This window comes from Mirounga angustirostris, unplaced genomic scaffold (genome assembly GCF_029215605.1).
Source record: "Mirounga angustirostris isolate CCGP_5_RB_7025 unplaced genomic scaffold, mMirAng1.0.hap1 SCAF_6, whole genome shotgun sequence".
NCBI classification, from domain to species: Eukaryota; Metazoa; Chordata; class Mammalia; order Carnivora; family Phocidae; genus Mirounga; species Mirounga angustirostris.
Genome location: NW_026991714.1, coordinates 28,223,920 through 28,247,405, shown reverse-complemented (window position 1 = coordinate 28,247,405; position 23,486 = coordinate 28,223,920). Strand labels below are relative to the sequence as shown.

General features: G+C 40.8%; 2 protein-coding genes across 4 annotated transcripts in view; both read left to right on the top strand.

The window, feature by feature from the left end:
• Nucleotides 1–23,486, top strand: part of IPO9 (importin 9) — a 62,855-nt gene that overhangs the window by 14,266 nt on the left and 25,103 nt on the right. For all 3 annotated transcript variants that reach the window (XM_045877044.3, XM_064594019.1, XM_045877046.3), the window contains 12 exons: nucleotides 10,165–10,226; nucleotides 10,457–10,543; nucleotides 11,289–11,490; nucleotides 15,748–15,836; nucleotides 16,622–16,708; nucleotides 17,271–17,390; nucleotides 17,504–17,604; nucleotides 17,803–17,861; nucleotides 18,623–18,774; nucleotides 19,495–19,593; nucleotides 20,914–21,020; nucleotides 21,396–21,535. In XM_045877044.3, the coding sequence (XP_045733000.1) occupies nucleotides 10,165–10,226; nucleotides 10,457–10,543; nucleotides 11,289–11,490; nucleotides 15,748–15,836; nucleotides 16,622–16,708; nucleotides 17,271–17,390; nucleotides 17,504–17,604; nucleotides 17,803–17,861; nucleotides 18,623–18,774; nucleotides 19,495–19,593; nucleotides 20,914–21,020; nucleotides 21,396–21,535 (1,305 nt within the window). The remainder of the gene's footprint in view (nucleotides 1–10,164; nucleotides 10,227–10,456; nucleotides 10,544–11,288; nucleotides 11,491–15,747; nucleotides 15,837–16,621; nucleotides 16,709–17,270; nucleotides 17,391–17,503; nucleotides 17,605–17,802; nucleotides 17,862–18,622; nucleotides 18,775–19,494; nucleotides 19,594–20,913; nucleotides 21,021–21,395; nucleotides 21,536–23,486) is intronic.
• On the top strand, nucleotides 358–5,100 carry LOC123846028 (small kinetochore-associated protein-like; the record flags this gene model as incomplete). The annotated part of the gene is made up of 1 exon (XM_054507784.2): nucleotides 358–5,100. A coding segment is annotated over one exon (801 nt), but the record flags the coding sequence as incomplete, so codon positions are not given.

The window sequence follows — 23,486 nt, the reverse complement described above, 5'->3', positions numbered from 1 at the left end:
GATCTACAGGTGGGTACTAAAATCAGTGTGTCAAAGTTTAAAAAGAAATAGGATATTAGCATAATTTCAAAGTATCTCTCCCAAGATTTTTATCAATCACAAAGGGAAAAACAGTACCTATACAGTGAAGAAACCCAGTAGGTCCCACATTACCGTGATCACGGTTAACATTTCTAGTAATTTTTCAACATTAACTATTCCCTGATAGGATATACTGAGGACACAGCGTCACTTCTCTGATATTTTTGCCAAAAATGAATAACCTCAATATAATCGTGAGGAAACTAGGGTCAAATGCACATTGAGACATTCTACAAAGTAACTGATCATTACTCATCAGAAGTGTTCTGGTCATAAAAGGCAAGGAAAGAGAACCAGGGCAACGAGGGCTGCGGGCAGGAGCTGCAGGAGCCTGGGACCCAGCCGTGCCGCCTCATTACGATGACCAGCGTGGTTAAGACCATATACACTCTGCAACCCCCCGCTGTGCAGAGCGGCGGCCTGCCGGCAGACACACAAACTCGAGCCACTTCTAAGAGCCTATTACCCGTTAAGTCCAAAGAAGCGGATGTTTCCAGACTTCATTCAGGAGGTTCAGAGAATGATGTTACAAAAATCACCAAACCGAGACGAGAGAATAGGCAGGTAAAAGCTGCAGACACTGCCATGAGGAAGAACATCAGAAAGAGTTACAAACCGCTGAGTAAGCAGAAATCAGAGGAAGAGCTCAAGGATAAGAACCAGCTCTTAGAGGCCATCAACAAGCAGCTGTACCAGAAGTTGACTGAAACTCAGGGAGAACTGAAGGACCTGACCCAAAAGGTGGAGCTGCTGGAGAAGTTCCAAGACAACTGCTTGGCAGTTTTGGAGAGCAAGGGCCTCAACCCAGTTTTAGGCAGTGAGACCCTGGCATCACAGCGGGAATCTGCCGCAGATCACACAGACTCCATGTTGCTGTTAGATACTTTGCAAGATGAGCTGAAGTTCTTTAACGAAACGGCCAAAAAGCAGACGGAGGAGTTACAGGCCTTAAAAGTCAAGTTGAAGATGAAAGAAGAAGAGAGGGCCCGGTTCCTAGAACAGCAGACTTTATGTAACAGTCAAGTAAATGATTTTACAGCAGCCCTGGAGGAAATGGAGCAGCTATTAGAAATGTGATAAAAAGCAAGTGACCAGATGGCTCCCACAGGGGAAGCCACTCAGGACATCTGCTTGGCCATGACCTTCTAGGACTCACCATCCCCAGAATGGAGACATTTGCTGCAGTAGGATTAAGGACAGTCTATGCTAGAATGGTGCTTCCTCCTTCAGGCAAGCGAACGCCACCCTCAGACTGGTGGGTTCCCCCGAACCTCACACACACATAATCAAGGCCGACAAGAGGGGGAGGTGCGAAAGCTTGGATCGACCTGCTAGGCAACAAAGCAGCAGGCCATTAGAATCAGGAGACCAAACCAGCCACAGCCAGAGGATCCCAAAGGTCACATTCAGATGTGTAGGAAGAAAACCTTAATTGTGCAGTTGGAGTGCAGAGGTTCCATGGGAGACATCAGTGGGAAGTGATCCTATCCCCTTCTAACTTGGAACACATTCTGTCTCATCCTGGTTGGGCTCTAGACCTCATTGTAAGTTAATGAACGTGAAGTTATTGAAATGGCTTAATAAATGGGGTGAGGGTATAGATAGCAGTAACACCTATCTGAAATAATACACCTTGGAGCTTTTAGTCTTAAAAAAAAAAAAAAAAGACAAGGAAAGAATGAAAGAATGTCATGCATTGGAGGAAACTGAAGAGACATGACAACCAAGTACATTGTGGGGTCTTGGATTGGATCCTGAAACAGAGAAGGGACAGTAAGGGGGAAAAAAACTGGTGAAATTCTAACCAAGTCTGTAGTTTATAGTATTACACCCATGTTAGTTTCTTGGTTTTGATCACTGAACCACAGTTGTGTTGTAAGTTGTTAATATCAGAGGAATGTGGGGTGCCTGGGTGGCTCAGTCGTTAAGCGTCTGCCTTCGGCTCAGGTCATGATCCCAGGATCCTGGGTTCGAGCCCCGCATCGGGCTCCCTGCTCAGCAGGAAGCCTGCTTCTCCCTCTTCCACTCCCCCTGCTTGTGTTCCCTCTCTTGCTATGTCTCTCTCTCTGTGTCAAATAAATAAAATCTTAAAAAAAAAAAAAATATCAGGAATGTGGGTAAAGGATATGCATGAACTCTATGTACTATTTGTCACCTCTTTAAGTCTAGGAATTATTTCAAAATAAAACATTTTAAAAAATATAGACATAGATCATGGGGCACCTGGGTAGCTCAGTCCATTAAGCTTCCAACTCTTGATTTTGGCTCAGGTCATGATCTTAGGGTCATGAGATCGAGCCCCGAATTGGGCTCTGCACTGAGCATGGAGCCTGCTTAAGATTCTGTCTCTCCCTCTCCCCCTCTCCCTCCCTCCCTCCCTCTCAAAAAATAAAAAGAGAGAGAGAGAGACACAGATTATTTTCAGTAGCTTTTAACCTGTTTACTTGGATAAGCCTTGAATATGAAACACTGCATGGGTGACTTTTTCTTGGTATTAAGCTTTTCTATTTGTATAAATATCCTTTGGATGGCTATTCCAGTGGAATCCAATTGTGATAGTTAGAATTTACCATGGAAGGTAACTTTAGGGACGCCTGGGTGGCTCAGTCAGTTAAATGTCTGCCTTCAGCTTGGGTCATGATCCCAGGGTCCTGTGATGGAGTCCAGCGTTGGACTCTTTGCTGAGCAGGGAGCCTGCTTCTCCCTCTGCCTACCACTCCCCCTGCTTGTGCTCTCTCTCTTTCTCTCTGACAAATAAATAAAATCTTTAAAATTTTTTTAAATTAAATTAAAAAAAGAAGAAAGTAACTTTAGTTACAGAGATAGGAAAGCCAAACAGTGTACTCATTATGAGTGATAAAAATAATAATAGCGCAATAACTGATTTTTTACAGTGTACTTATGGTGGGCAATACAAATAATAGCACAATATATGATTTTATTTTAGTTACAGAATTTTTTAAAGATTTTAAATTTAAAGGCAGATACTTAACTGACTGAGCCACCCAGGCGTCCCAGTTACAGAATTTTTATTTCTCTTATGGAAAGAACTTTTAAGATCTATTCTCTTAGCAACTTCCAAATATACAATACAGTATTAACTATAGTTGACATGTTGTACATTCCTTCCCCATGACTTACTTATTGTATAACTGGAAGTTTGTACCTTTTGACTCCATCCATTTTGGCCCTCTCCTCCCTACCCACCCCTCCCACCCCCCATCTCTGGCAAACACACACACACACACACACACACACACACACACACACACCGTTTTCTTTATCCATTCGTTAGTCAGTGGACATTTAGTTTGTTTCCGAATTTTGGCTATTGTAAATAAGGATGCAGTGGACATGGGGGTGCATATATCTTTTCAAGTTAGTGTTTTTGTTTCTTTGGATAAATACCCAGAAGTGAAAATGCTGGATCATATGGTAGTTCTATTTTTAATTTTGGGGGGAGCCTCCATACTGTCTTCCACAGTGGCTGTACCAGTTTACATTCCTGCCAGCAGTGCACCAAGGATTCTTTTTTCTCCACATCCTCACCAACACTTGTTATTTCTTATCTTTTTGGTAATATAATAGTATCCTAACAGATGTGAGGTGATATTTCATTGTGGTTTTGATTTGCATTTTCCTGATAGTGATGTTGAGCATCTGTATGTCTTCTTTGGAAAAATGTCTATTTAGATCCTCCAGTTTTTAATTGGATTGTTCTTTTGCTGTTGGGCTGTGCGTGTTCTTTATACACTGGATATTAACCCCTATCAGACACATGATTTGCAAAAATTTTCTCCTATTCAGTAGGTTGCCTTCTCATTTTGTTGATTTCCTTTGCTGTGCATCAGCTTTTTAGATGTACAGGCACACTCTGGAAACATTGTGGGTATGGTTCCAGATGACGGCAATAAATCAGATATTGCCATAAAGCGAGTCAAATGAATTTTTTGGTTTCCCAGTGCATATTAAGGTTATGTTTACACTGTATTCTGTTAAAGTGTGCAGTAACATTATGTCTAAAAAACAGTATACTTATCTTAATTAAAAATACTTTATTCCTAAAAGATGCTGATCATCATCTGAGCTTTTAGCAAGTCAATCTTTGCTGGTGGAGGGTCTTGCCTTGATGTTGATGGTTGCTGACTGATCAGGGGACTGATTGCTGAAGGTTGGCGCAGCTATGGCAATTTCTTAAACTAAGACTACAATGAAGTGTGTCACATCAGTTGATTCTTCCTTTCCCAAATAATTTCTCTGTAGCATGCGATGCTGTTTGACAGCATTTTACCTACAGTAGAACTTCTTTCAGAATTGGAGCCAATCCTCTCAAACCCTGCCACCGTTTTAGTAACTCTGTATATTATTCTAAATCCTTTGTTGTCATTTCATAGATCTTCACAGCATTTTCACCAGTAGATTCCATCTCAAGAATCCACTTCCTTTGTTCATCCATAAGAAGTAACCCCTCATCCATTAAAGTTTATCATGAGATTGTAGCAATTTCAGTCACATCTTTAAGCTCCACTTCAAATTCTAGTTCTCTCACCATTTCCACCACATCTGCACTTACTTCCTCCCCTGAAATCTTGAGCCCTTCAGAGTCATCCATGAGAGTTGGAATCAACTTCTAAACCCCTGTTAATATTGGTATTTTGATCTCTTCCCATGAATCACGAATATTCTTAATGGCATCTAGAATGGTGCTTTCCAGAAGCTTTGCAATTTGCCCAGATTCATCACAGGAATCACTATGTATGGCAGCTATAGCTTTACAAAATGTATGTCTTTTTTTTTTTAATAGATTTTTTTATTTATTAGAGAGAGGGTGAGAGCATGAGCAGGGGGAGGGGCAGAGGGAGAAGCAGACTCCATCGCTGAGCACGAAGGCCAACGCAGGGCCCAATCCCAGGACCCTGGGATCATTATCTGAGCCAAAGGCAGTTGCTTAATTGACTGAGCCACCCAGGCGCCCCTCAAAATGTATTTCTTAAATAGTAAGATTTGAAAGTCAAAATTACTCTCTGATTCTTTTTTTAAAGATTTTTTTTTTTATTTGGCAGAGAGAGATACAGCGAGAGAGGGAACACAAGCAGGGGGAGTGGAGAGGGAGAAGCAGGCCTCCTGCCGAGCAGGGAGCCCGATGCGGGGCTCGATCCCAGGACCCTGAGATCATGACCTGAGCCGAACTGACTTAACGACTGAGCCACCCAGGCACCCCTCCTCTTTGATTCTTATGCTACAGACTGGATGTTGTGTTAGCAGGCATAAAACATTAATCTCGTTGGGCATCTCCATTAGAACTCTTGGGTGACCAGGTGCATTGTCAGTGAGCGGTCATATTTTGAAAGGAATCTTTTTTTTTTCTGAGCAATAGGTCTCAACAGTGTGCTTAAAATATTCAGTAAACGAAGTTATAAACAGATGTGCTGTCATCCAGGCTTGTTCCATTTATAGAGCACAAGCAAAGTAGATTTAGCATAATTCTTAAGGGCTATAGGATTTTCAGAATAGTAAATGAGCACTGGCTTCAATTTAAAGTCACCGGCTACGTGAGCCCCTAACAAGCAAGTCAGCCTGTCCTGTGGGACTTTGAAGCCAGGCACTGACTTCTCTTTAGATGTGAGAGTCCTAGATGCCATCTTCCAGTATGATGCTGTTTTATCTACATTGACAATCTGTTGTTTAGTGTAGCCACCTTCATGAATGATCTTAGCTAGACCTTCTGAATCACTTGCTGTAATTTCTGCATCAGCACTTGCTTCAGCTTGCATTTTTATGTTATGGAGACGGCTTCTCTCCTTAAGCCTCATGACCCAACCTCTGCTCCTTCAAACTTTTCTTCTTCAGCTTCTTCATTTCTCTCAGCCTTCATAAAATTGAAGAGAGTTAGGCCCTTGCTTTGGATTAGGTTTTGGCTTAAGGGAATGTTGTGGCTGGTTTGATCTGTCTGGGCCACTAAAACTTTCTCCATATCTATAATACTGTTTTGCTTTCTTACCATTTGTGTGTTCACTGGAGTAGCACTTTTAATTTCATTCAAGAACTTTTTCTTTGTATTTACAACTTCGCTGACTGGCGCAGGAGGCCTAGCTTTCAGCTTCTTTTGGTTTTGGACATGGCTTCTTCACCAAGCTTTTTAAAGTGTGACACATGTACCTCTTCCTTTCACTTGAACACTTAGAGGTTATTGTATGGTTATTAATTAGCATAATTTCAATATCATTGTGTCTCAGGACTAGGGACACCCAAAGAAAGGGAGAAAGAAGGGGAAACAGCCAGTTAGTAAGCAGTCATAATACAACATTTATTATTAAATTCACTATCTTATATGGACACAGTTTGTGTTGCTGCAAAACAGTTACAATAGTAACATCAAGGATCATTGATCACAGATCACTGTAACAAATGTAATAATAATGACAAAGTTTAAAATATTATGAGAATTACCAAAATGTGTCACAGAGACACAAAGTGAGCAAATGCTGTTGAAAAAAATGGCACCAGTAAACTTGCTCAACACAGGGTGGCCCCAGACCTTCAATTTGTAAAAAACTCAGTATCTACAAAGTACAGTAAAGCAGGGTACAATAAAACAGGTATGCCTGTAGTCACATATTTGTTTTTGCTTTTGTTGCCTTTGCTTTTGGTGTTAAATCCAGAAGACCATTGCTAATATTTCAGGGAACTTACCACCTATGTTTTCTTCTAGAAGTTTTATGGTTTCAGGTCTTACATTCAAGTCTTTTAAGCTCTTTTTAATTAGTTTTTGTATATGGTGTAAGATAGAGGTCCAGTCTCATTCTTTCGCAAGTGGCTGTCCAGTTTTCCGAACACTATTTATTGAAGAAACTGTCCTTTTCCCCATTGTATATTCTTGACTTCTTTGTCATAAATTAATTGACCATAGGTTTATTTTGGGGCTCTCTTCTGTTCCATTAATCTGTGTACCTTTATGCCAGTTACATACAGTTTTGATTACTATAGCTGTGTAAATTAATCTGAAATCAGGGATGTCTCCAGCATTGTTCTTGCTCAATATTGCTTTGGCTATTTGGGGTTTCTCGTGGTTACAAATTTAAGGATTGTTCTATTCCTGTGAAAAATGCCATTTGATTTTGATAGGGATTGCCACAATAACTGCTTTTTAAAGTTTTTACCGTGTGTCATGTATTGTTCTCACAGGATTGCTTGGTAACTTGATACCGACTGTTGTCCTTATTTTGTAGATGAGGAAAAGGGGATTTAGAAATAACTTGCCTAAATTCAGACATAGTAGGATTTGAGCCTAAACTTGCCTAATTCCAGAATCCATGCTCTTAACCTCACTGATCTATAGCTCCCTCCAAAAGGGAATGATGCACCTGTTGTAACCTGATCGCCTACCACAACCAAACACATCTGAAAACCTACCATTCATTCTCTCGAACAGTGCTGTCCAATAGGAATATAATGTGAGTCACAGGTGAAATTTTAAATTTTCTAAAAGCAATGTATTGAAAAGGTAAGACAAACAGGTAAAAATAATTTTTAAAACTGTATTCATTTAACCTAATGTGTGTAAAGTATCATTTCAATATGTAATCAGTGTAAACATTACTACAATATTTTGCATTATTTTGTTTTCATACTAAGTTTGTAGTTTGGTGTGTATTTTACATTTATAGCACATGTCAGTCCTCACTAGGCCCATTTCAGGTAGCATAGAGCCACTTGGATGTAATGGCTACCATGTTGGATAGCACAGCCCTAGAATGTGAAATGTGACAATTAAGATGTACTCCTGGTCTTACATTCTTCTTCCTCATTTGACAGTAGACTCCTTTGCAAGTGTAAATTAGATCTAATTTTTTTTTTAAAGGTTTTTTTAAAATTTTTATTTATTTGACAGAGAGAGACACAGCGAGAGAGGGAACACAAGCAGGGGGAGTGGGAGAGGGGGAGGGAGAAGCAGGCTTCCCACAGAGCAGGGAGCCCGATGTGGGGCTCAGTCCCAGGACCCTAGATCATGACCTGAGCCGAAGGCAGATGCTTAACGACTGAGCCACCCAGGCACCCCAGATCTAATTTTTTTTTTTAATTTTTGTAGTAAAATATACTTAACATAAAAGTTACCATTTTAACCATCTTTAAGTACACACAGTTCAATGGCATTTAATACATTCACATTGTTATACAAGTGTCACCACCATCCAGTCCCATAATTCTTTTCATCTTGTAAAAGTGAAACTCTGTAAACCCATTAAATAACTCCCAGTTTTCCCCTCCCCCACCCCCTGGCAACCTCTGTTACACTTTCTGTATTTATGATTTTGACTACTCTTAAGTACCTCATATCAGTAGAATCATACAGTATTTGTCCTTTTGTGACTAATGTATTTTGTTTAGCATAATGTCCTCAAGGTTCACCTATTTTAGCAGTGGTAGCATATTGCAAAATTGTCCTTCCTTTTGGAGGCTAAATGATATTCAGTTTTATGTATAATACCACATTTTATCTGCTCATCTGTGGATGGACATTCGGGTTGCTTCCATCTTTTGGCTATTATGAATAATGCTTGTGCTTGCTCTCTCTCTCTGTCAAATAAATCAATAAAATCTTAAAAAAAAAAAAAGATTATCTTGGCTATTTGCGGTCCCTTGAGATTCCATATGAATTTTGGGGTAAGTTTCTGTTGCTGCAAAAAAACATCACTGAGATTTTTTTATATGGATTGCATTGAAGGATCTAAATTTTAATGTGGGAGTAAGCGTTGCTTATAAGTCTCTCAATATGCATTTCAAGTTTACTGCTCACATTGCTTATTGGAAGCTGTTTACTTTTTTTTTTTTTTAAGATTTTATTTATTTATTTGACAGAGAGAGACATAGTGAGAGAGGGAACACAAGCCAGGGGGAGAGGGAGAAGCAGGCTCCCTGCCGAGCAGGGAGCCCGACGCAGGGCTTGATCCCAGGACCCTGGGACCACGACCCCAGCCAAAGGCAGATGCCTAACAACTGAGCCAGCCAGGCGCCCCGGAAGTGTTTACTTCTAACAGTTACATTTTTAGGACTAAACCTGTTAAAGCCAGATTTTCTTAGACTTAATTATCTCTTATCTGGTAGTGTATATCAGAGCAACTCCTGAAATCTCGCCTATTAATTTGTCTTTGGGGTTAGATAGTACTGGTTTTCAGTTAGCTACTGCATTCATTGGTCTAAGAGGGAGGTGTTGCCATCTTGGAAGAGAAGATGGCTGGAAGATGCTATGCAGTGATTGGAGAAAATGAGAGCGCTGGAACTAGTTACTGTGAGCAGCCATGTCCTGCAGGCCAACCTGTTTCTCTTCCTTAGAAGAACCAATCTTAGCAGTTATCAGCACTTTTATTTATTTATTTATTTATTAAAGATTGTATTTATTTGACAGAGAGAGAGCACAGGTAGGCAGAGTGGCAGGGAGAGGGAGAAGCAGGCTCTCCGCTGAGCGGGGAACTGGACACGGGGCTCAGTCCCAAGACCCCAGGATCATGACCTGAGCCGAAGGCAGCCACTTAACCGACTGAGCCACCCAGGCGCTCCAGTTATCAGCACCTTTTTTTTTTTTTTAAGATTTTATTTATTTATTTGACAGAGCAAGAGCACAAGCAGGGGGAACAGTAGAGGGAGAGGGAGAAGCAGGCTCCCCCACAAGCAGGGAGCCCGATGTGGGGCTTGATCCCAGGACCCTGGGATCATGACCTGAGCTGAAGGCAGATGCTTAACCATCTGAGCCACCCAGGTGCCCCGAGCACTTTTTTTTTTTTAAGATTATATTTATTTATTTGAGAGAGAGCATGAGAGGGGGGAGGGTCAGAGGGAGAAGCAGACTACCTCCTAAGCAGGTAGCCCGATGTGGGACTCGATCCCGGGACTCCAGGATCATGACCCGAGCCAAAGGCAGTTGCTTAACCAACTGAGCCACCTATGTGCCCCGCCCCAAGCACTTTTAAAAACAATAAATCAATCTCCTTCTGAAATTTTTCTTGTTGGCATCAGGGTTAAAGCTCAGTATATTCCTATGGCTTTCCTGGGTGCTTTTACTCACAATAAAATTTTCTCTTTCAGAATTTGGTGTTCACCTGGCAGAGCTGACTGTAGATCCCCAGGGAGCACTGGCAATCCGTCAGGTAATTCCAGACTGATTGGCCCAATTTATAAGTAATTTCCCTTTTACTTGGTAATGAAACTTTCTTATTGGAAAAAGAAAGAATTAATGCCAGTTTACAAATAACCTAGGATTTTGTACTAGATTTAGATATACTTCAAATGAATGTATCAGGCTATGTATATGTATATGATTTTTATATATGAAAAAAGTCTTTTTCTTGCTGTCCTGCTTGGCTTGTTCTCTTTGCAGCTGGCATCAGTCATCTTGAAGCAGTATGTGGAGACTCACTGGTGTGCCCAATCAGAGAAGTTTAGGCCTCCTGAAACTACAGAAAGGGTAAGGAGAATTATTTGATTAGTCTTCCTATAGAGATTTGAGGAGCCTTCTTAAGATACTGAGCTGTCACTGTTGTGTGACAACATGGGGCAATCAAAAGACTAGGCAGAAAAGATCGATTGGTAGCTGACATTATGGGCAACATGCTGTAAGTAAGAGAGCTCCTGTATCAGGCTGACCTGTGTTCAAATTCCAGTTCTGCCTTTTACTAGCTATGAAAATACTAGAAAAGTACTTTAACTTCTTAACTTCAGTTTCCTAAATATCTAAAATTAGAATTAAAATTTCGACTCCAAAGAATTGTTTGAGGATTAAATGAGATAATGTTTCTGCTTGGTACAGCACTATGCAGCCATTCTGGGCCCCCAAGAAATTTTGAGTATAGGGTCTAGGGCAGCGCTGTCCACTGGAACTTTCTGCAGGTACGGAAATATTCTGTATCTGTGCTGTCTGGTGCAGTAGCTGCTGGCTGTATGTGGTGTCGAGCACTTAAAATGTGGCTGGTGAACCTGAGAAGCTGATTTTTTTACTTCATCTCATTTTCATTAATTTAAATTTAAAGGACCACAGGTAGCTGCTGTAATGGACAGGTAAGTTTAGGGATCAAAGATGAACAAGTTTGTGTGTTGGAGTTTTTGATATGCAGTACCTTACACACGTTGTTTTTCCAACACATAAACTGGATAGCACTCTGCCAGTCACTTACAACCTGGTCTAATGGCAAGTGGGCTTTTCTCCTCTGCAGGCAAAAATTGTTATCCGGGAGCTATTGCCCAACGGGTTGAGAGAATCAATAAGTAAGGTGCGCTCCAGTGTGGCCTATGCAGTGTCAGCCATTGCTCACTGGGACTGGCCCGAAGCCTGGCCCCAGCTCTTCAACCTGCTCATGGAGATGTTGGTGAGCGGAGATTTAAATGCAGTCCATGGAGCCATGCGAGTGCTGACAGGTATCAGAAGTTTTTCCCTGGTGTTCGTACTTGGATCCCAAGACACTTATGAGATGTGATGGAATGGCTCTGACCGATAGGAATTGATATTTATAGCTCTTCGTGATGCTGCTCCTCCCTAGTTTTTATCTCCGTGTCTATCCTCCCGCTCCATTGATTCTTTCCAGGGAATTAAGCTGGTATAGTATTTCTACTACTATGAAACCTTAACCATTTAAGGATAGAGTAATCGCATAGTAGTTAAGGAGTCAGATTTCGCTTCATATTCTGGTTTTACCTTGACCCAAGTTACTTAGTCTCTTGAGCTTGCGTTTCCTTGTATATAAAATGAAGATAATGGTAGTGTTTACCTGAAGGGGTCTTTTGGTAATTTTAAATAAGCTAAATGTACATAAATTGTTTAGCATAATAACTGACATGAGGTAAGCACTCTAAATTTTAGCCATTATGGTAATTATCATTATTATATTAATTTTCTACTTAGTTCAACCAAGGCAAATTTAAGAACAGTCAAATAAAATTTTTATAGGAATGTAAGAAAGAAGATAAAAACAGTGTAGCTATGTAATTCTTACCTTCGTTTGGTCAGCTTAGAGAATGTAGCATTTGGTATCTTTTCTTTCTTTCTGTTCTAAGAAGGTGATAAAAATATTCACAGAAAAATACTTTTAGTCGGGTACCTGGGTGGCTCAGTCGTTAAGCATCTGCCTTCGGCTGGGGTCATGATCCCAGGGTCCTGGAATCGAGCCCTGTATCGGGCTCCCTGTTCTGCAGGAAGCCTGCTTCTCCCTCTCCCACTCCGCCTGCTTGTGTTCCCTCTCTCGCTGTCTCTCTCTCTGTCAAATAAATAAAAATAAAATCTTAAAAAAAAAAAACACTTTGTCTAAGGAGATTTGGTGGATATCTCATCTAAGCTTGATTAATCTGTTAATCTCTCACAGAACATAGAACCCAAAACCTGAATTTCCCAGTCTTGAGAGTTCTGCCCTGCTTCCCAATCCCCTAGATGAAGGCTTTACTGTTTTGCCTTCAAGGAATCCTTATCTGGATATTAGCCACCTTCTGTTGATCTCTTAGAAATTGTATTTCCCCGGGCGCCTGGGTGGCTCAGTTGGTTAAGCGACTGCCTTCGGCTCAGGTCATGATACTGGAGTCCCTGGATCGAGTCCCGCATCGGGCTCCCTGCTTGGCAGGGAGCCTGCTTCTGCCTCTGACCCTCCCCCTTCTCATGTGCTCTCTCTCATTCTCTCGGTCTCAAATAAATAAATAAAATCTTTAAAAAAAAAAGAGTATTTCCCCTCAGTTCATACAGACTTGTGAAATGTCTGTCTATATCTCATCTCTTTCTCTGTGCCCTGCTAGCTTACCTGAAATGTATTCCTACCTAGTTAGGAATGCCATTTCTTTTTTTTTTTTTTTAAGATTTTATTTATTTATTTGACAGAGGGAGAGAGCGAGAGAGGGAACACAAGCAGGGGGAGTGGGAGAGGGAGAAGCAGGCTTCCCGCTGAGTGGAGAGCCCGATGTGGGGCTCAATCCCAGGACCCCGGGAACCTGAGCCAAAGGCAGACACTTAACGACTGAGCCACCCAGGCGACCCCCTTTTTTTTTTTTTTAAACTCTCAGTTTATTGAACTTGGCATCTGGTCCCAGTTTTACTTGTCTTTGTTCTGTTGATGGTAGATAACGTCAATTCTCTGTCCAAAAGCAAACTCATCATCTTTTGTTTTCAACCTCATCTTCCCATGTCCTGGCTGCCTTTTTGAACTACCCGCTTTATTCCTATTGCTTATCTTTGATAGGTGCTTGGGGTATAGAGCAGACTTACCAAAAAGATCAAAACATTCCTTGTTCAGGTTTTCACTTCCCTGCTCATTACTTCCCTTACTTCTCTTGTATGACTCATTGTTCAGGTGATTTCATGTACCCCTCTCTGTGGAATCAGCCACCTAGGATTCTTTATTTACAATTTGATGGTGCCAGAATATCAGTTAACAGATATGTCTTCTACCAAGGAAAAGAAGTATGTTCCCCTCCAGTCTTCCAACACAAAGTTCAGCTTTTTTAAAAACCTGGAGGGGCGCCTGGGTGGCTCAGTCGTTAAGCGTCTGCTTTTGGCTTAGGTCATGATCCCAGGGCCCTGGGATAGAGCCCCGCATCGGGCTCCCTGCTCAGCAGGAATCCTGCTTCTCCCTCTCCCCCTCCCCCTGCTTGTGTTCCTGCTCTCGCTATCTCCCTCTCTGTCAAATAAATAAATAAAATCTTAAAAAAAAAAAAAAAACCTGAAGGAGAGGGCGTCTGGGTGGCTCAGTTGGTTAAGCGACTGCCTTCAGCTCAGGTCATGATCCTGGAGTCCTAGGATCAAGTCCCACATCAGACTCCCCGCCGAGCGGGGAGTCTGCTTCTCCCTCTGACCCTCCTCCCTCTCATGCTCTCTCTGTCTCATTCTTTCTCTCTCAAGTGAATAAATAAAATCTTTAAAAAAAAAAAAAAACTGAAGGAGAAAGACGGTTGTACATTTATCATAGTTGGAATACTGTAGAACCATCATTGTGCTTGACTAAGGAAATCACTGTTCAGTGAGATCACTTTTCTGTCAGCCACAGGGAAAGAACTATGGGGGAAATGGGTATTGTTTTATATTGCAGTCAGCAGACACAGGATGGATAGCTGCCAACCTCCATTCCCAGATAGCTGCTCCACATATTTTCAGATGAGGATAGATGGTGCTCTCACAACAGCAACTAGGCGTGCGTGAAGATGGCAGGACATGGTGTATGGACAGGAGCCCAGTAGGAGAATGGGACTGATTCTCTGGGGTTTTTTTTAAGATACTATATACTTTTTTAAGCCTTTAGTAAGTTTTCGTTAAGCTTATCTATTTGTAAATGAGAACTAACTAACACTAATGGTGTGAAGGAAATGCAAACATAGCAGCTAAGGATTGAAATATTTGACCACAGGTATAGGTTTGTTTTTTTTTTTTTTTTTAACCTCAAAGAAGTTCGGAGATTAAGATCTTTCCAGTGCCCCACACCTTTTCTGACTTGCTGAATGACCTCAGAAAACTTATTTTGGACTTGAGCTTATAAAATGTTAATCAGTTGGGACTACTAGGAATGATTATAGGAGAGTAAAAAATGTGATTAAGCACTTTATTAGTAGAATTAAGCTAACCTGCATTTTTTATAAAACTTGTTTTCATTAATATGCTATTCATCACATTTGTTTGGACTAATTTCTTTGGATTTCTGGATGAAATAAGAACACTCATTTTAGTCACAGTTCAGAATTTATTCTTCAGGAGGAACCCAAGCTAGTAAAGAAGACTCAGTAATGAATATATGATCTTCATTTGACTTCTGGTGATTGATATTGCCCAATTTTGTGGGGTATATTAACCTTGAAAGTGCCGACATGCATTTCTAGTTGTAGATCCTCCTGAAAAATGTCCCGGGTAATTAGCTCCATTTCTGTAGTGATAATGTGGAATTGCCAGGAAAAGCAGCAGATAAAGTGAACAGACACTGGAACTCAAGGGCTTGTATTCCACAGAATAGTAACATGAACCCCAGGGTCCTTCATGCTGTTTCAATGCCTTGTGCGGAAAGTGAAGAGAAAGACACGACCCCTATTTCCCTTACCTTCTTCAAGTCTCATTTCATGAATAGGTTGCTTTTTGCCACATTCATATGGTAATCCCTTCTGTTCCAATGAGCGGCAGCCTCTGACTTCTAGGTCAATAAATGTCATTCACTGGCAAGAGTAACATAAACAGAGTGGAGTTGAGCCTACTAAGCCTGCGTATATTTTATTGTGTGCATCGAAACAACTCACCAAGGGAGAATATTGAAAATGGAACCAAAGGTAAGACACCTTGAAGTGCACCTGGATGTTGACGATCAGGCATAAATTAGATTAATACAGGATTTCCCTAAGGTGACCTCACAAGGACTTTTACACAGCTCTTACAGATTTTCTTTCAATATGTTTTTTTTCTTTTTTTCAATCTTTATATAATAAAGGTTTTTTTCTCAGTCTTAGGTAATTTCCTTTATCTTTGAACTGTTCTCTTCCCCCTTCTAACAAATAATAACTCTTGCACCTTTTCCTTCCCCAGGATAAGACCATCAGGCCAATGTCTTTACCGGTATGCTATCTGCTTGGGAACCGCCACCTAGAAGCAGTTTGAAAATTTTCCCACTTACATCTTTATAAAGCACTGTTTTTTTTATAGTACTCCTTTTTCCTCTATAGAATTCACTCGAGAAGTAACAGACACACAGATGCCCCTTGTTGCTCCAGTCATTCTTCCAGAGATGTATAAGATCTTCACTATGGCCGAGGTATGAAATCTCAGCTCTAAGATCCCAGCGAGTAAGAGCTGCTCAGGTTCTGGTCAGCCTCCACATCTCCTGTGGGAAACTGTTTTGTTTGCTGCCTATCCCCATACCTGAAGACCAGAACTGACGGAGATCTGAATCTGGATTAACCTTAGATCTTTCACTTATAACTGCGAGGGCAGAAATATATATATATATTTCATTCTCTTTGATGAGAGAATGAAACAGCATCTGCATTGTTTCTTCACATATCTCCTACCTCCTGGCATCCTGCAACCCCTGAGTACCTACTGCTTTGTGTTACCTCTAGCCTCTTGTCGAGGCAGCCCACCTAAGCTTGTTCACCTCAGTTAAGTGTGTGCAAAGCAATCCATCACTGCATTGCCCATAATAGGCTTGTAATATGTATACAGTATAAATAAACTGTGAGTGCCTAATGGGTAATGTTTTAACCTCCCCATTCCTCTCTGCCACCAGCCAAGGGTCTGTCTTTTGAAAGAAATATGTTGACTGTGTTGAGATTTCAAGCAGCACCCAGCCTAATATTTTTAATCAAATCAGCCCACAGAGGCCTACATATAAGGCTAATTCCACTGAGTTCTAACATTCTGCTGGCTTTTATTCTCTGAATTATGGAAGAAGTCTGTCCTGGATATGAGTAGATGATGTTTCCCTTCTCTAGGGAATCCAGTCCCATGTCAGGATTCAGAAGTCATAGGTTTTCTTCTAGTCACAGACATGCAGACACAGACATGCCTATCTCATGGCTATGCTGTAACTTTTCACAGGTGTATGGTATTCGGACCCGTTCCCGAGCTGTGGAGATTTTTACCACTTGTGCCCATATGATCTGTAACATGGAGGAACTGGAAAAGGTAAGGAAGCCTTTGGGTTAGTAACAGACTTTATGCTTAAAAATCTCTATGCCTTCCATTAGAGGCGTAGCAGTGACTTACTTCAGTAGTACCAGAATGCACCCTGATTTAATCAGAGTTGTGGATGCATTTAGCACTTTGATTACATTTTTCATTTGTATATAGTTTAGCTTCCTTTTGTTTAAGCCATATTTCTTCAACCACCTTACCTTGCATCTTTTCATATGAGCCACTGCCCAGAACTCCACTCTCTTATGGCCTCTCACGTGAGACGAAGCTATAAAAAACGCCAACCCCTGTCATTCAGAAGCAGTTTTGAAAAGTTGGTCTTATATATATAATAGCTTTTAAGAAGGCCATGATGAGGAACTGCAGGGGTTAGAGAAGAAAACCTGAAATTTTGGGTAACACCTCCAGTGACTTTATGGCTGCACTCTTCTGATTGGAACCCGAGCCGGAAGAAATCTTTAGGTGCCTCAGATCTGTGTTATGATATTTGATATGTGTAGTGAAGCCACTGATTAGTGGTATGTCCAGTATTGATTTTGGTTTCTGTTATCAGGGTGCAGCCAAAGTTCTGATCTTTCCTGTGGTGCAGCAGTTCACAGAGGCCTTTGTTCAGGCCCTCCAGATACCAGATGGCCCTACATCTGACAGTGGATTTAAGATGGAAGTCCTAAAGGTAAACATTTACTACTGTTGAGATACTTGGAGTTTTAGAAGGTGGTCTGAAATCATTGGTTTTTCTCCTATATCACGTGTAACTCTTAGATCTTTTTCTTTGTAATTTCTCAGGCAGTGACAGCCCTGGTGAAAAACTTCCCAAAGCACATGGTGTCCTCCATGCAGCAGATTCTGCCTATTGTTTGGAACACCCTAACTGAGAGTGCAGCTTTATATCCTTTTCAGAAAGCTTAAGGGACCTGCTACCACCCGTAGTCGGGAATCTAGCATTAGGTCTTGCATTCATGTGGTTCCATTTTTTTAAATGAGTTTTTTAAAGTATCAACTCTTAGGGTTGGAATGTTATACATTCCCTTGTACAATATATGTAAAGCAGACTCCAAATTCTGTTTCTTTACTCTTCATCATACTTATGTGAGGACAGAAGTAAATTACACAGAGGAAGTTGAAGATCCTGTGGATTCTGATGGTATGTAGTTTATGTGATCTTGACAGATATACCACGTAGGGAGGAAAGGGATCTAGGAAAGGAAAAAGACAAAGAAAAACAGTAACATAGAGGCTTCACTCTCTTAAGTGAGTTTTCTAGTTGAGTTTCCTTTCAGTGTATTCAATGTGGGAAAATGGGACATTGCAAATCTAATCTGTTCCTCAAAGGCATTTGCATAAATCTCATAAAATAGAATTTCTGAGTTGGAAGAGCTACCTCAAAAGCCATCCTATCCAGCCTACTTCTTTCTGGCAGATGATATTTTCATTTCTGTTTTAATATTTTTTAGGTATTTGAAATCAAAAATAGACATGCTGGAAAATATATTCAGTGTTTCTGATTCTTATACTTGAAAAACCAAAGAATTTTTTTTTTTTAAAGATTTTATTTATTTTATTCATGAGAGACAGAGAGAGAGAGGCAGAGGGAGAAGCAGGCTCCCAAGGAGCAGGGAGCCCGATGTGGGACTTGATCCCAGGACCCTGGGATCATGACCTGAGCCGAAGGCAGACGCTTAACCATCTGAGCCGCCCAGGTGCCCCAAAACCAAAGAATATTTAATATTCTCAAAGTTCCTTTCTTTGACTCCTTAGCTCCCCTCTTCTGTTCCCTTGGGAGTAATAATCAGCAAGTACTTTAAATATTCATTAATTTACCAAGATAATGTAGTTCATTTCCAGCAGACGTGCTTTCCTTTTGCGTTCTTGTCATTAAAATCTTCTCTTGTGTATTTCCTGTAGGTGAAGTCCTGGGCTTTGAAAATCTCGTCTTTAGTATTTTTGAGTTTGTCCATGCTCTCCTAGAAAATAGCAAATTCAAAAGCACTGTTAAGAAAGCCTTGCCTGAGTTGATTTACTATATAATCCTGTACATGCAGATCACTGAGGAGCAGGTAAATGATATTTGGGAGACAGTTAGCAGCCTGTTTTGGGAAAGTGCAACTTGAATGTGAAATCTAGGTCAAGTGAACAATTTTTATTTCTGAAAATAGACACTAGAAGAGTAACTTCATGTGAAGTCCTAGGAAGGCTTTGATACCATCTTATTGCCAAAATTTCTGGGTGTTGTGGCTTTATTAACTCCAGTATTAGATAATTGGACTCTGAGAATACTTTTACCTCCATAGTACCACTAACCAAAGACCCTGGTATCTAGAAGAACTTACTCCTTTTCTATAAATACTGACACACAGACAGAAATCATTAGCTTGGTTGGTGGGTCATTAGACCAGAAAAGAACATTAAAAAAATAAGGTAATGTTTCCTCTCTTATATAAATACCACAAGAATCAGCATAATTTTCACATTAAATATTCCATGAGACCTAATATATTCAGAAAGTTGATCTGTCAGAAATAACAGCTGATGAAAGGTAGCAAAGAACTAGTAATCAGCCACATTCTAAAATAGTGTCTACTAGAGAGGAATAACTTTTGCTACTTACCTTGATAAAGGATTTGCTTCTCTACATCAAAAAGAAAAGACTTGGAAGCTAGAGTTCTGTTCCAGATAAAAACAAAAGGTTGAAATCTTCCTGTGTGTGTGGATGAAAAAAGGGAACATATGAACCAGATTGGCAGCCTCACAAAGACCTAACTTCATCATCCTTTCAGATTAAAGTATGGACAGCCAACCCCCAACAGTTTGTAGAAGATGAGGATGATGATACTTTCTCTTATACAGTTAGGATTGCAGCTCAAGACCTATTGCTGGTAAGTGGGTTCCCTTGATACTTCAACCAAAAAAACCCTAATCAATCAGTTGAGTATTCCCTCTTTCTAGGCATCTAACCCAAGTTGAGCAGTGTTACTGCGTGACTATATCTTAGATTTCTTTGAGGATAACAAGAGAGCATCCCAAATGAAGTTTGAGACTCAGGAATTCCAAAGTCATTGGTCCTGGTTTTGGTTTACAAGGAAATATTAGATGTAAAAATTGTACAGAGGATAAAGTGTTCTAATGAGAAAGAGTAGTTAAATCAGGAACACTCATTTTAATCCACTCTTAAGCCAGAATTTGTAGCACAAACCAGATGTTGGCAAACTTTAAAAAAAAATTAGATTGCTGAGAGAAGAACATCCAAACATCTGCTGTTTTCTTTGCTCTGACTAGGGCATAGAATTGTCTCTAGGCTGAAGTTCTGTGAAGAAGCTGCCTCTTGCTGTATATTGGGTGGAAGGTTTGTTCTCATTATCCTTCAGTATTTTTTTTTTTTTAAAGATTTTATTTATTTATTTGACAGAGAGAGACATCGCGAGAGAGGGAACACAAGCAGGCAGAATGGGAGAGGGAGAAGCAGGCCTCCCTCTGAGCAGGGAGCCCGATGCGGGGCTCTGTCCCAGGACCCTGGGATCATGACCTGAGCCGAAGGCAGACACTTAACGACTGAGCCACCCAGGTGCCCCTATCCTTCAGTATTTCTAAGGCACCTAGGAAAGATCACATGAAGTTTCAATTTGTAGATTAGCCTTTTATTTCTACAGTCAGTCCCCAGAGAATAAATAGTCTGGTCCATTGTTATCTGAAGCTGAGTCTATTAGTGCTACTTATTCTCTGCTCAATCTAGCCAAAGGAAGCTTTACATTTTGTTAGCTTTCCAATGCCTAGGCACTGCAGAAATATAAATATTACTCTAATTCCATTAAAGACCTTGAACTAAGAGGGGTTGTATTTTTAATACACCTAATCGGGGTTTAGCATGTATATGTAAAAGAGTTTGAACCACTGAGTTTGCAGTTAAGTTTTCAGTTTCAATTAAAATGGGTTTAATTCGGGAAGCCTGGGTGGCTCAGTTGGTTAAAGCGTCTGCCTTGGGCTCAGGTCATGATCCCAGGATCCTGGGATCGAGTTCCGCATCCGCTCCTTGCTCAGCCGGGAGCATGCTTCTCCCTCTCCCTCTGCCCCTGCTTGTGCTCCTGCTCTCGCTGTCTCTCTCTGTGTCAAATAAATAAATAGAATCTTTAAAAAAAAAAAAAGTAAAGTGGGTTTAATTTGCACAGACAGGTTTACCAGCCCCTCCCCTCTCTCCCTAGGCTGTGGCCACTGATTTCCAGAATGAGAGTGCAGCAGCCCTGGCTGCTGCAGCCACTCGGCATTTACAAGAAGCTGAGCAAACCAAAAACAGCGGTACCGAACACTGGTAAGAGTGAGCAGCAGATACTTAACTTAGGGACATATTCTGGGCATCAGATCGGAGACAATCAAATCCTTGCTTTGAATCATGTGTTTTAAAGCAATTCCTCCCAACCTTAAAATAATTGGTTAAGATGCTTTTATTTTACCCCTTAATTTAAAAAGCCTTGGAGGGAAGGACTTTTACTTTTGTTTTTAATTAGAAAAATCTGTTAATCTAAATGTCCTTGTTTTCAGCTCTAAATTTAAATTAGAAGGACAGAAAATGGCCTTTTTTGGGTCAGATTGTGCTGGAATGCCCTTTCCTTTTTCTCCTTCCCTCAGGCGTTTATCTTTTTGGCAGTGTAGTTTGTTTTACCAGACTATGGTATCGCTTTCTCAGGTGGAAGATACACGAGGCATGTATGCTTGCCCTCGGCTCAGTGAAGTCTATCATCACTGACAGTGTGAAGAATGGCAGGATCCATTTTGACATGCATGGGTTCCTGACCAATGTCATCCTTGCAGACCTCAACCTTTCAGGTATGTTTCAGCACAATGCCAGGATTCTGGAAGATCTTTAAACCTGTCATCAACTCAGTTATATTGTTCACTTAGATAGGTAAACCAGGTATTCATGTGTCCTTTGGGTGAAAATTCTTTCCACACTAGAGCTTGAACTCATCTGAACCTCTAAAACAGCCTAGAGACCTTGGCTCAGGCTTTACCAGCTAAGAAATATTGCCGCATTCATAATTTTTCCACTCTGTTCACATTTCCTTCCAAATTACTGCTCACATTTATGGCTGGTTTTGACATTTGAATAGGATGCAAATTTGGTTACTGTACCTTGAGAACTTTGGCTTGAGTTCTGTCATTATCAAGTGCAAAATACCTTCAGGCGGTTTGTGTCAGGCTCATTCTTCCTGTTTGTTTCCTGTCATTTTTCTCAAACTTTATTCTTGGCCAAGATCCAAATAATTAAAATGTTCCATTCTCAAGTCCATGTTAGCTGCTTGCCTTAAGGGAAAAAAAAAAAGTTGGCTCTACTATATTAGACTTGGATTTCTCCAGCAATGCAGAGCAATAGCTAAGAATTATCATCTCTCAATTTGACATCTTCAGCTATGTTGCTTCTGCCCATGCTATGCCTTATTCTCATCCTTAGACCCACCCACCCCCCCATTACAAAAGGCCATCTTTGCTTTCTCATGTACATAAATCATGGCACATTTGGCATTATTTGCTCCATTCACTCGCTCATAGACTAGCCGTTTGAATAGCCGAAGCCATTTGAAAACATTCTACTCTGACTTTAGGTAATCTGTTAGAGGATATCTTACAAAGTCACTTCCATTCTCTGACTCACAAAATTAAAATGGTTGAACATCCAGAGCTCAGGCCCATTGGAAATATCCTTTTTCACTCTTACACTGATGAATGTTTTCTTTCTCATACTAGACTATAAGGTCTCTGAAGGTAGAAATCATGTCTAATACATGTTTGTATCCCACAGTGCCTTGCATGTAATAGGCATTTCATAATTATGTGTTGAATGAAAGTGTCGAAATTTCTTAAACCCATCAATGTATTTTTTGTAGAATTTACCCTAGTAAAGAACCTTCAAAAATTCATGGAGACTTGAGGATATTTATAATTGAGACTGGGGCAAAGTTTAATATAGCATTTATTTTTTTTTTTTAAAGATTTTATTTATTTATTTGAGAGAGAGAGAATGAGAGAGAGCACATGAGAGTGCGGAGGGTCAGAGGGAGAAGCAGACTCCCCGCTGAGCAGGGAGCCCAATGCGGGACTCGATCCAGGGACTCCAGGATCATGACCTGAGCTGAAGGCAGTCGCTTAACCAACTGAGCCACCCAGGCGCCCTAATATAGCATTTATTATCCTGTCAATAGCTAAAAGCTTTTCGGCACTAGCCATTCTCAAACTTTCTGGTGTCAAGACCGCTTTATACTTTTAAAAATTATCAGTGATCGGAAAGAGTTTTTCTGTGAATTTTGTGTGTCAATATTTAACATATTAGAAATTAAAATTGAGAAGTTTCAGGGCACCTGGGTGGCTCAGATGGTTAAGCGTCTGACTCTTTGTTTTGTTTTGTTTTTATTTGAGAGAGAGAGTGAGAGAGAGAGAGCACAAGACGGGGGAGCGGGAGAGGGAGAAGCAGACTCCCTGCCGAGCAGGGAGCCCCATGTGGGACTCGATCCAGGGACTCCAGGATCATGACCTGAGCCGAAGGCAGTCGCTTAACCAACTGAGCCACCCAGGCGCCCTAAGCGTCTGACTCTTGATTGTGGCTCAGGTCATGATCTCAGGGTCGTGAGATTGAGCCCTAAATCGGGCTCTGCACTGGGTGTGGAGCCTGCTTAAGATTCTCTCTCTCCCTCGCCCTCTGCCCACCAACTCTAAAATAAATAAATAAATCTGAGAAGTTTCTAAAATACAGGGAATGCAAGCATACATTTCATTAGCTGTC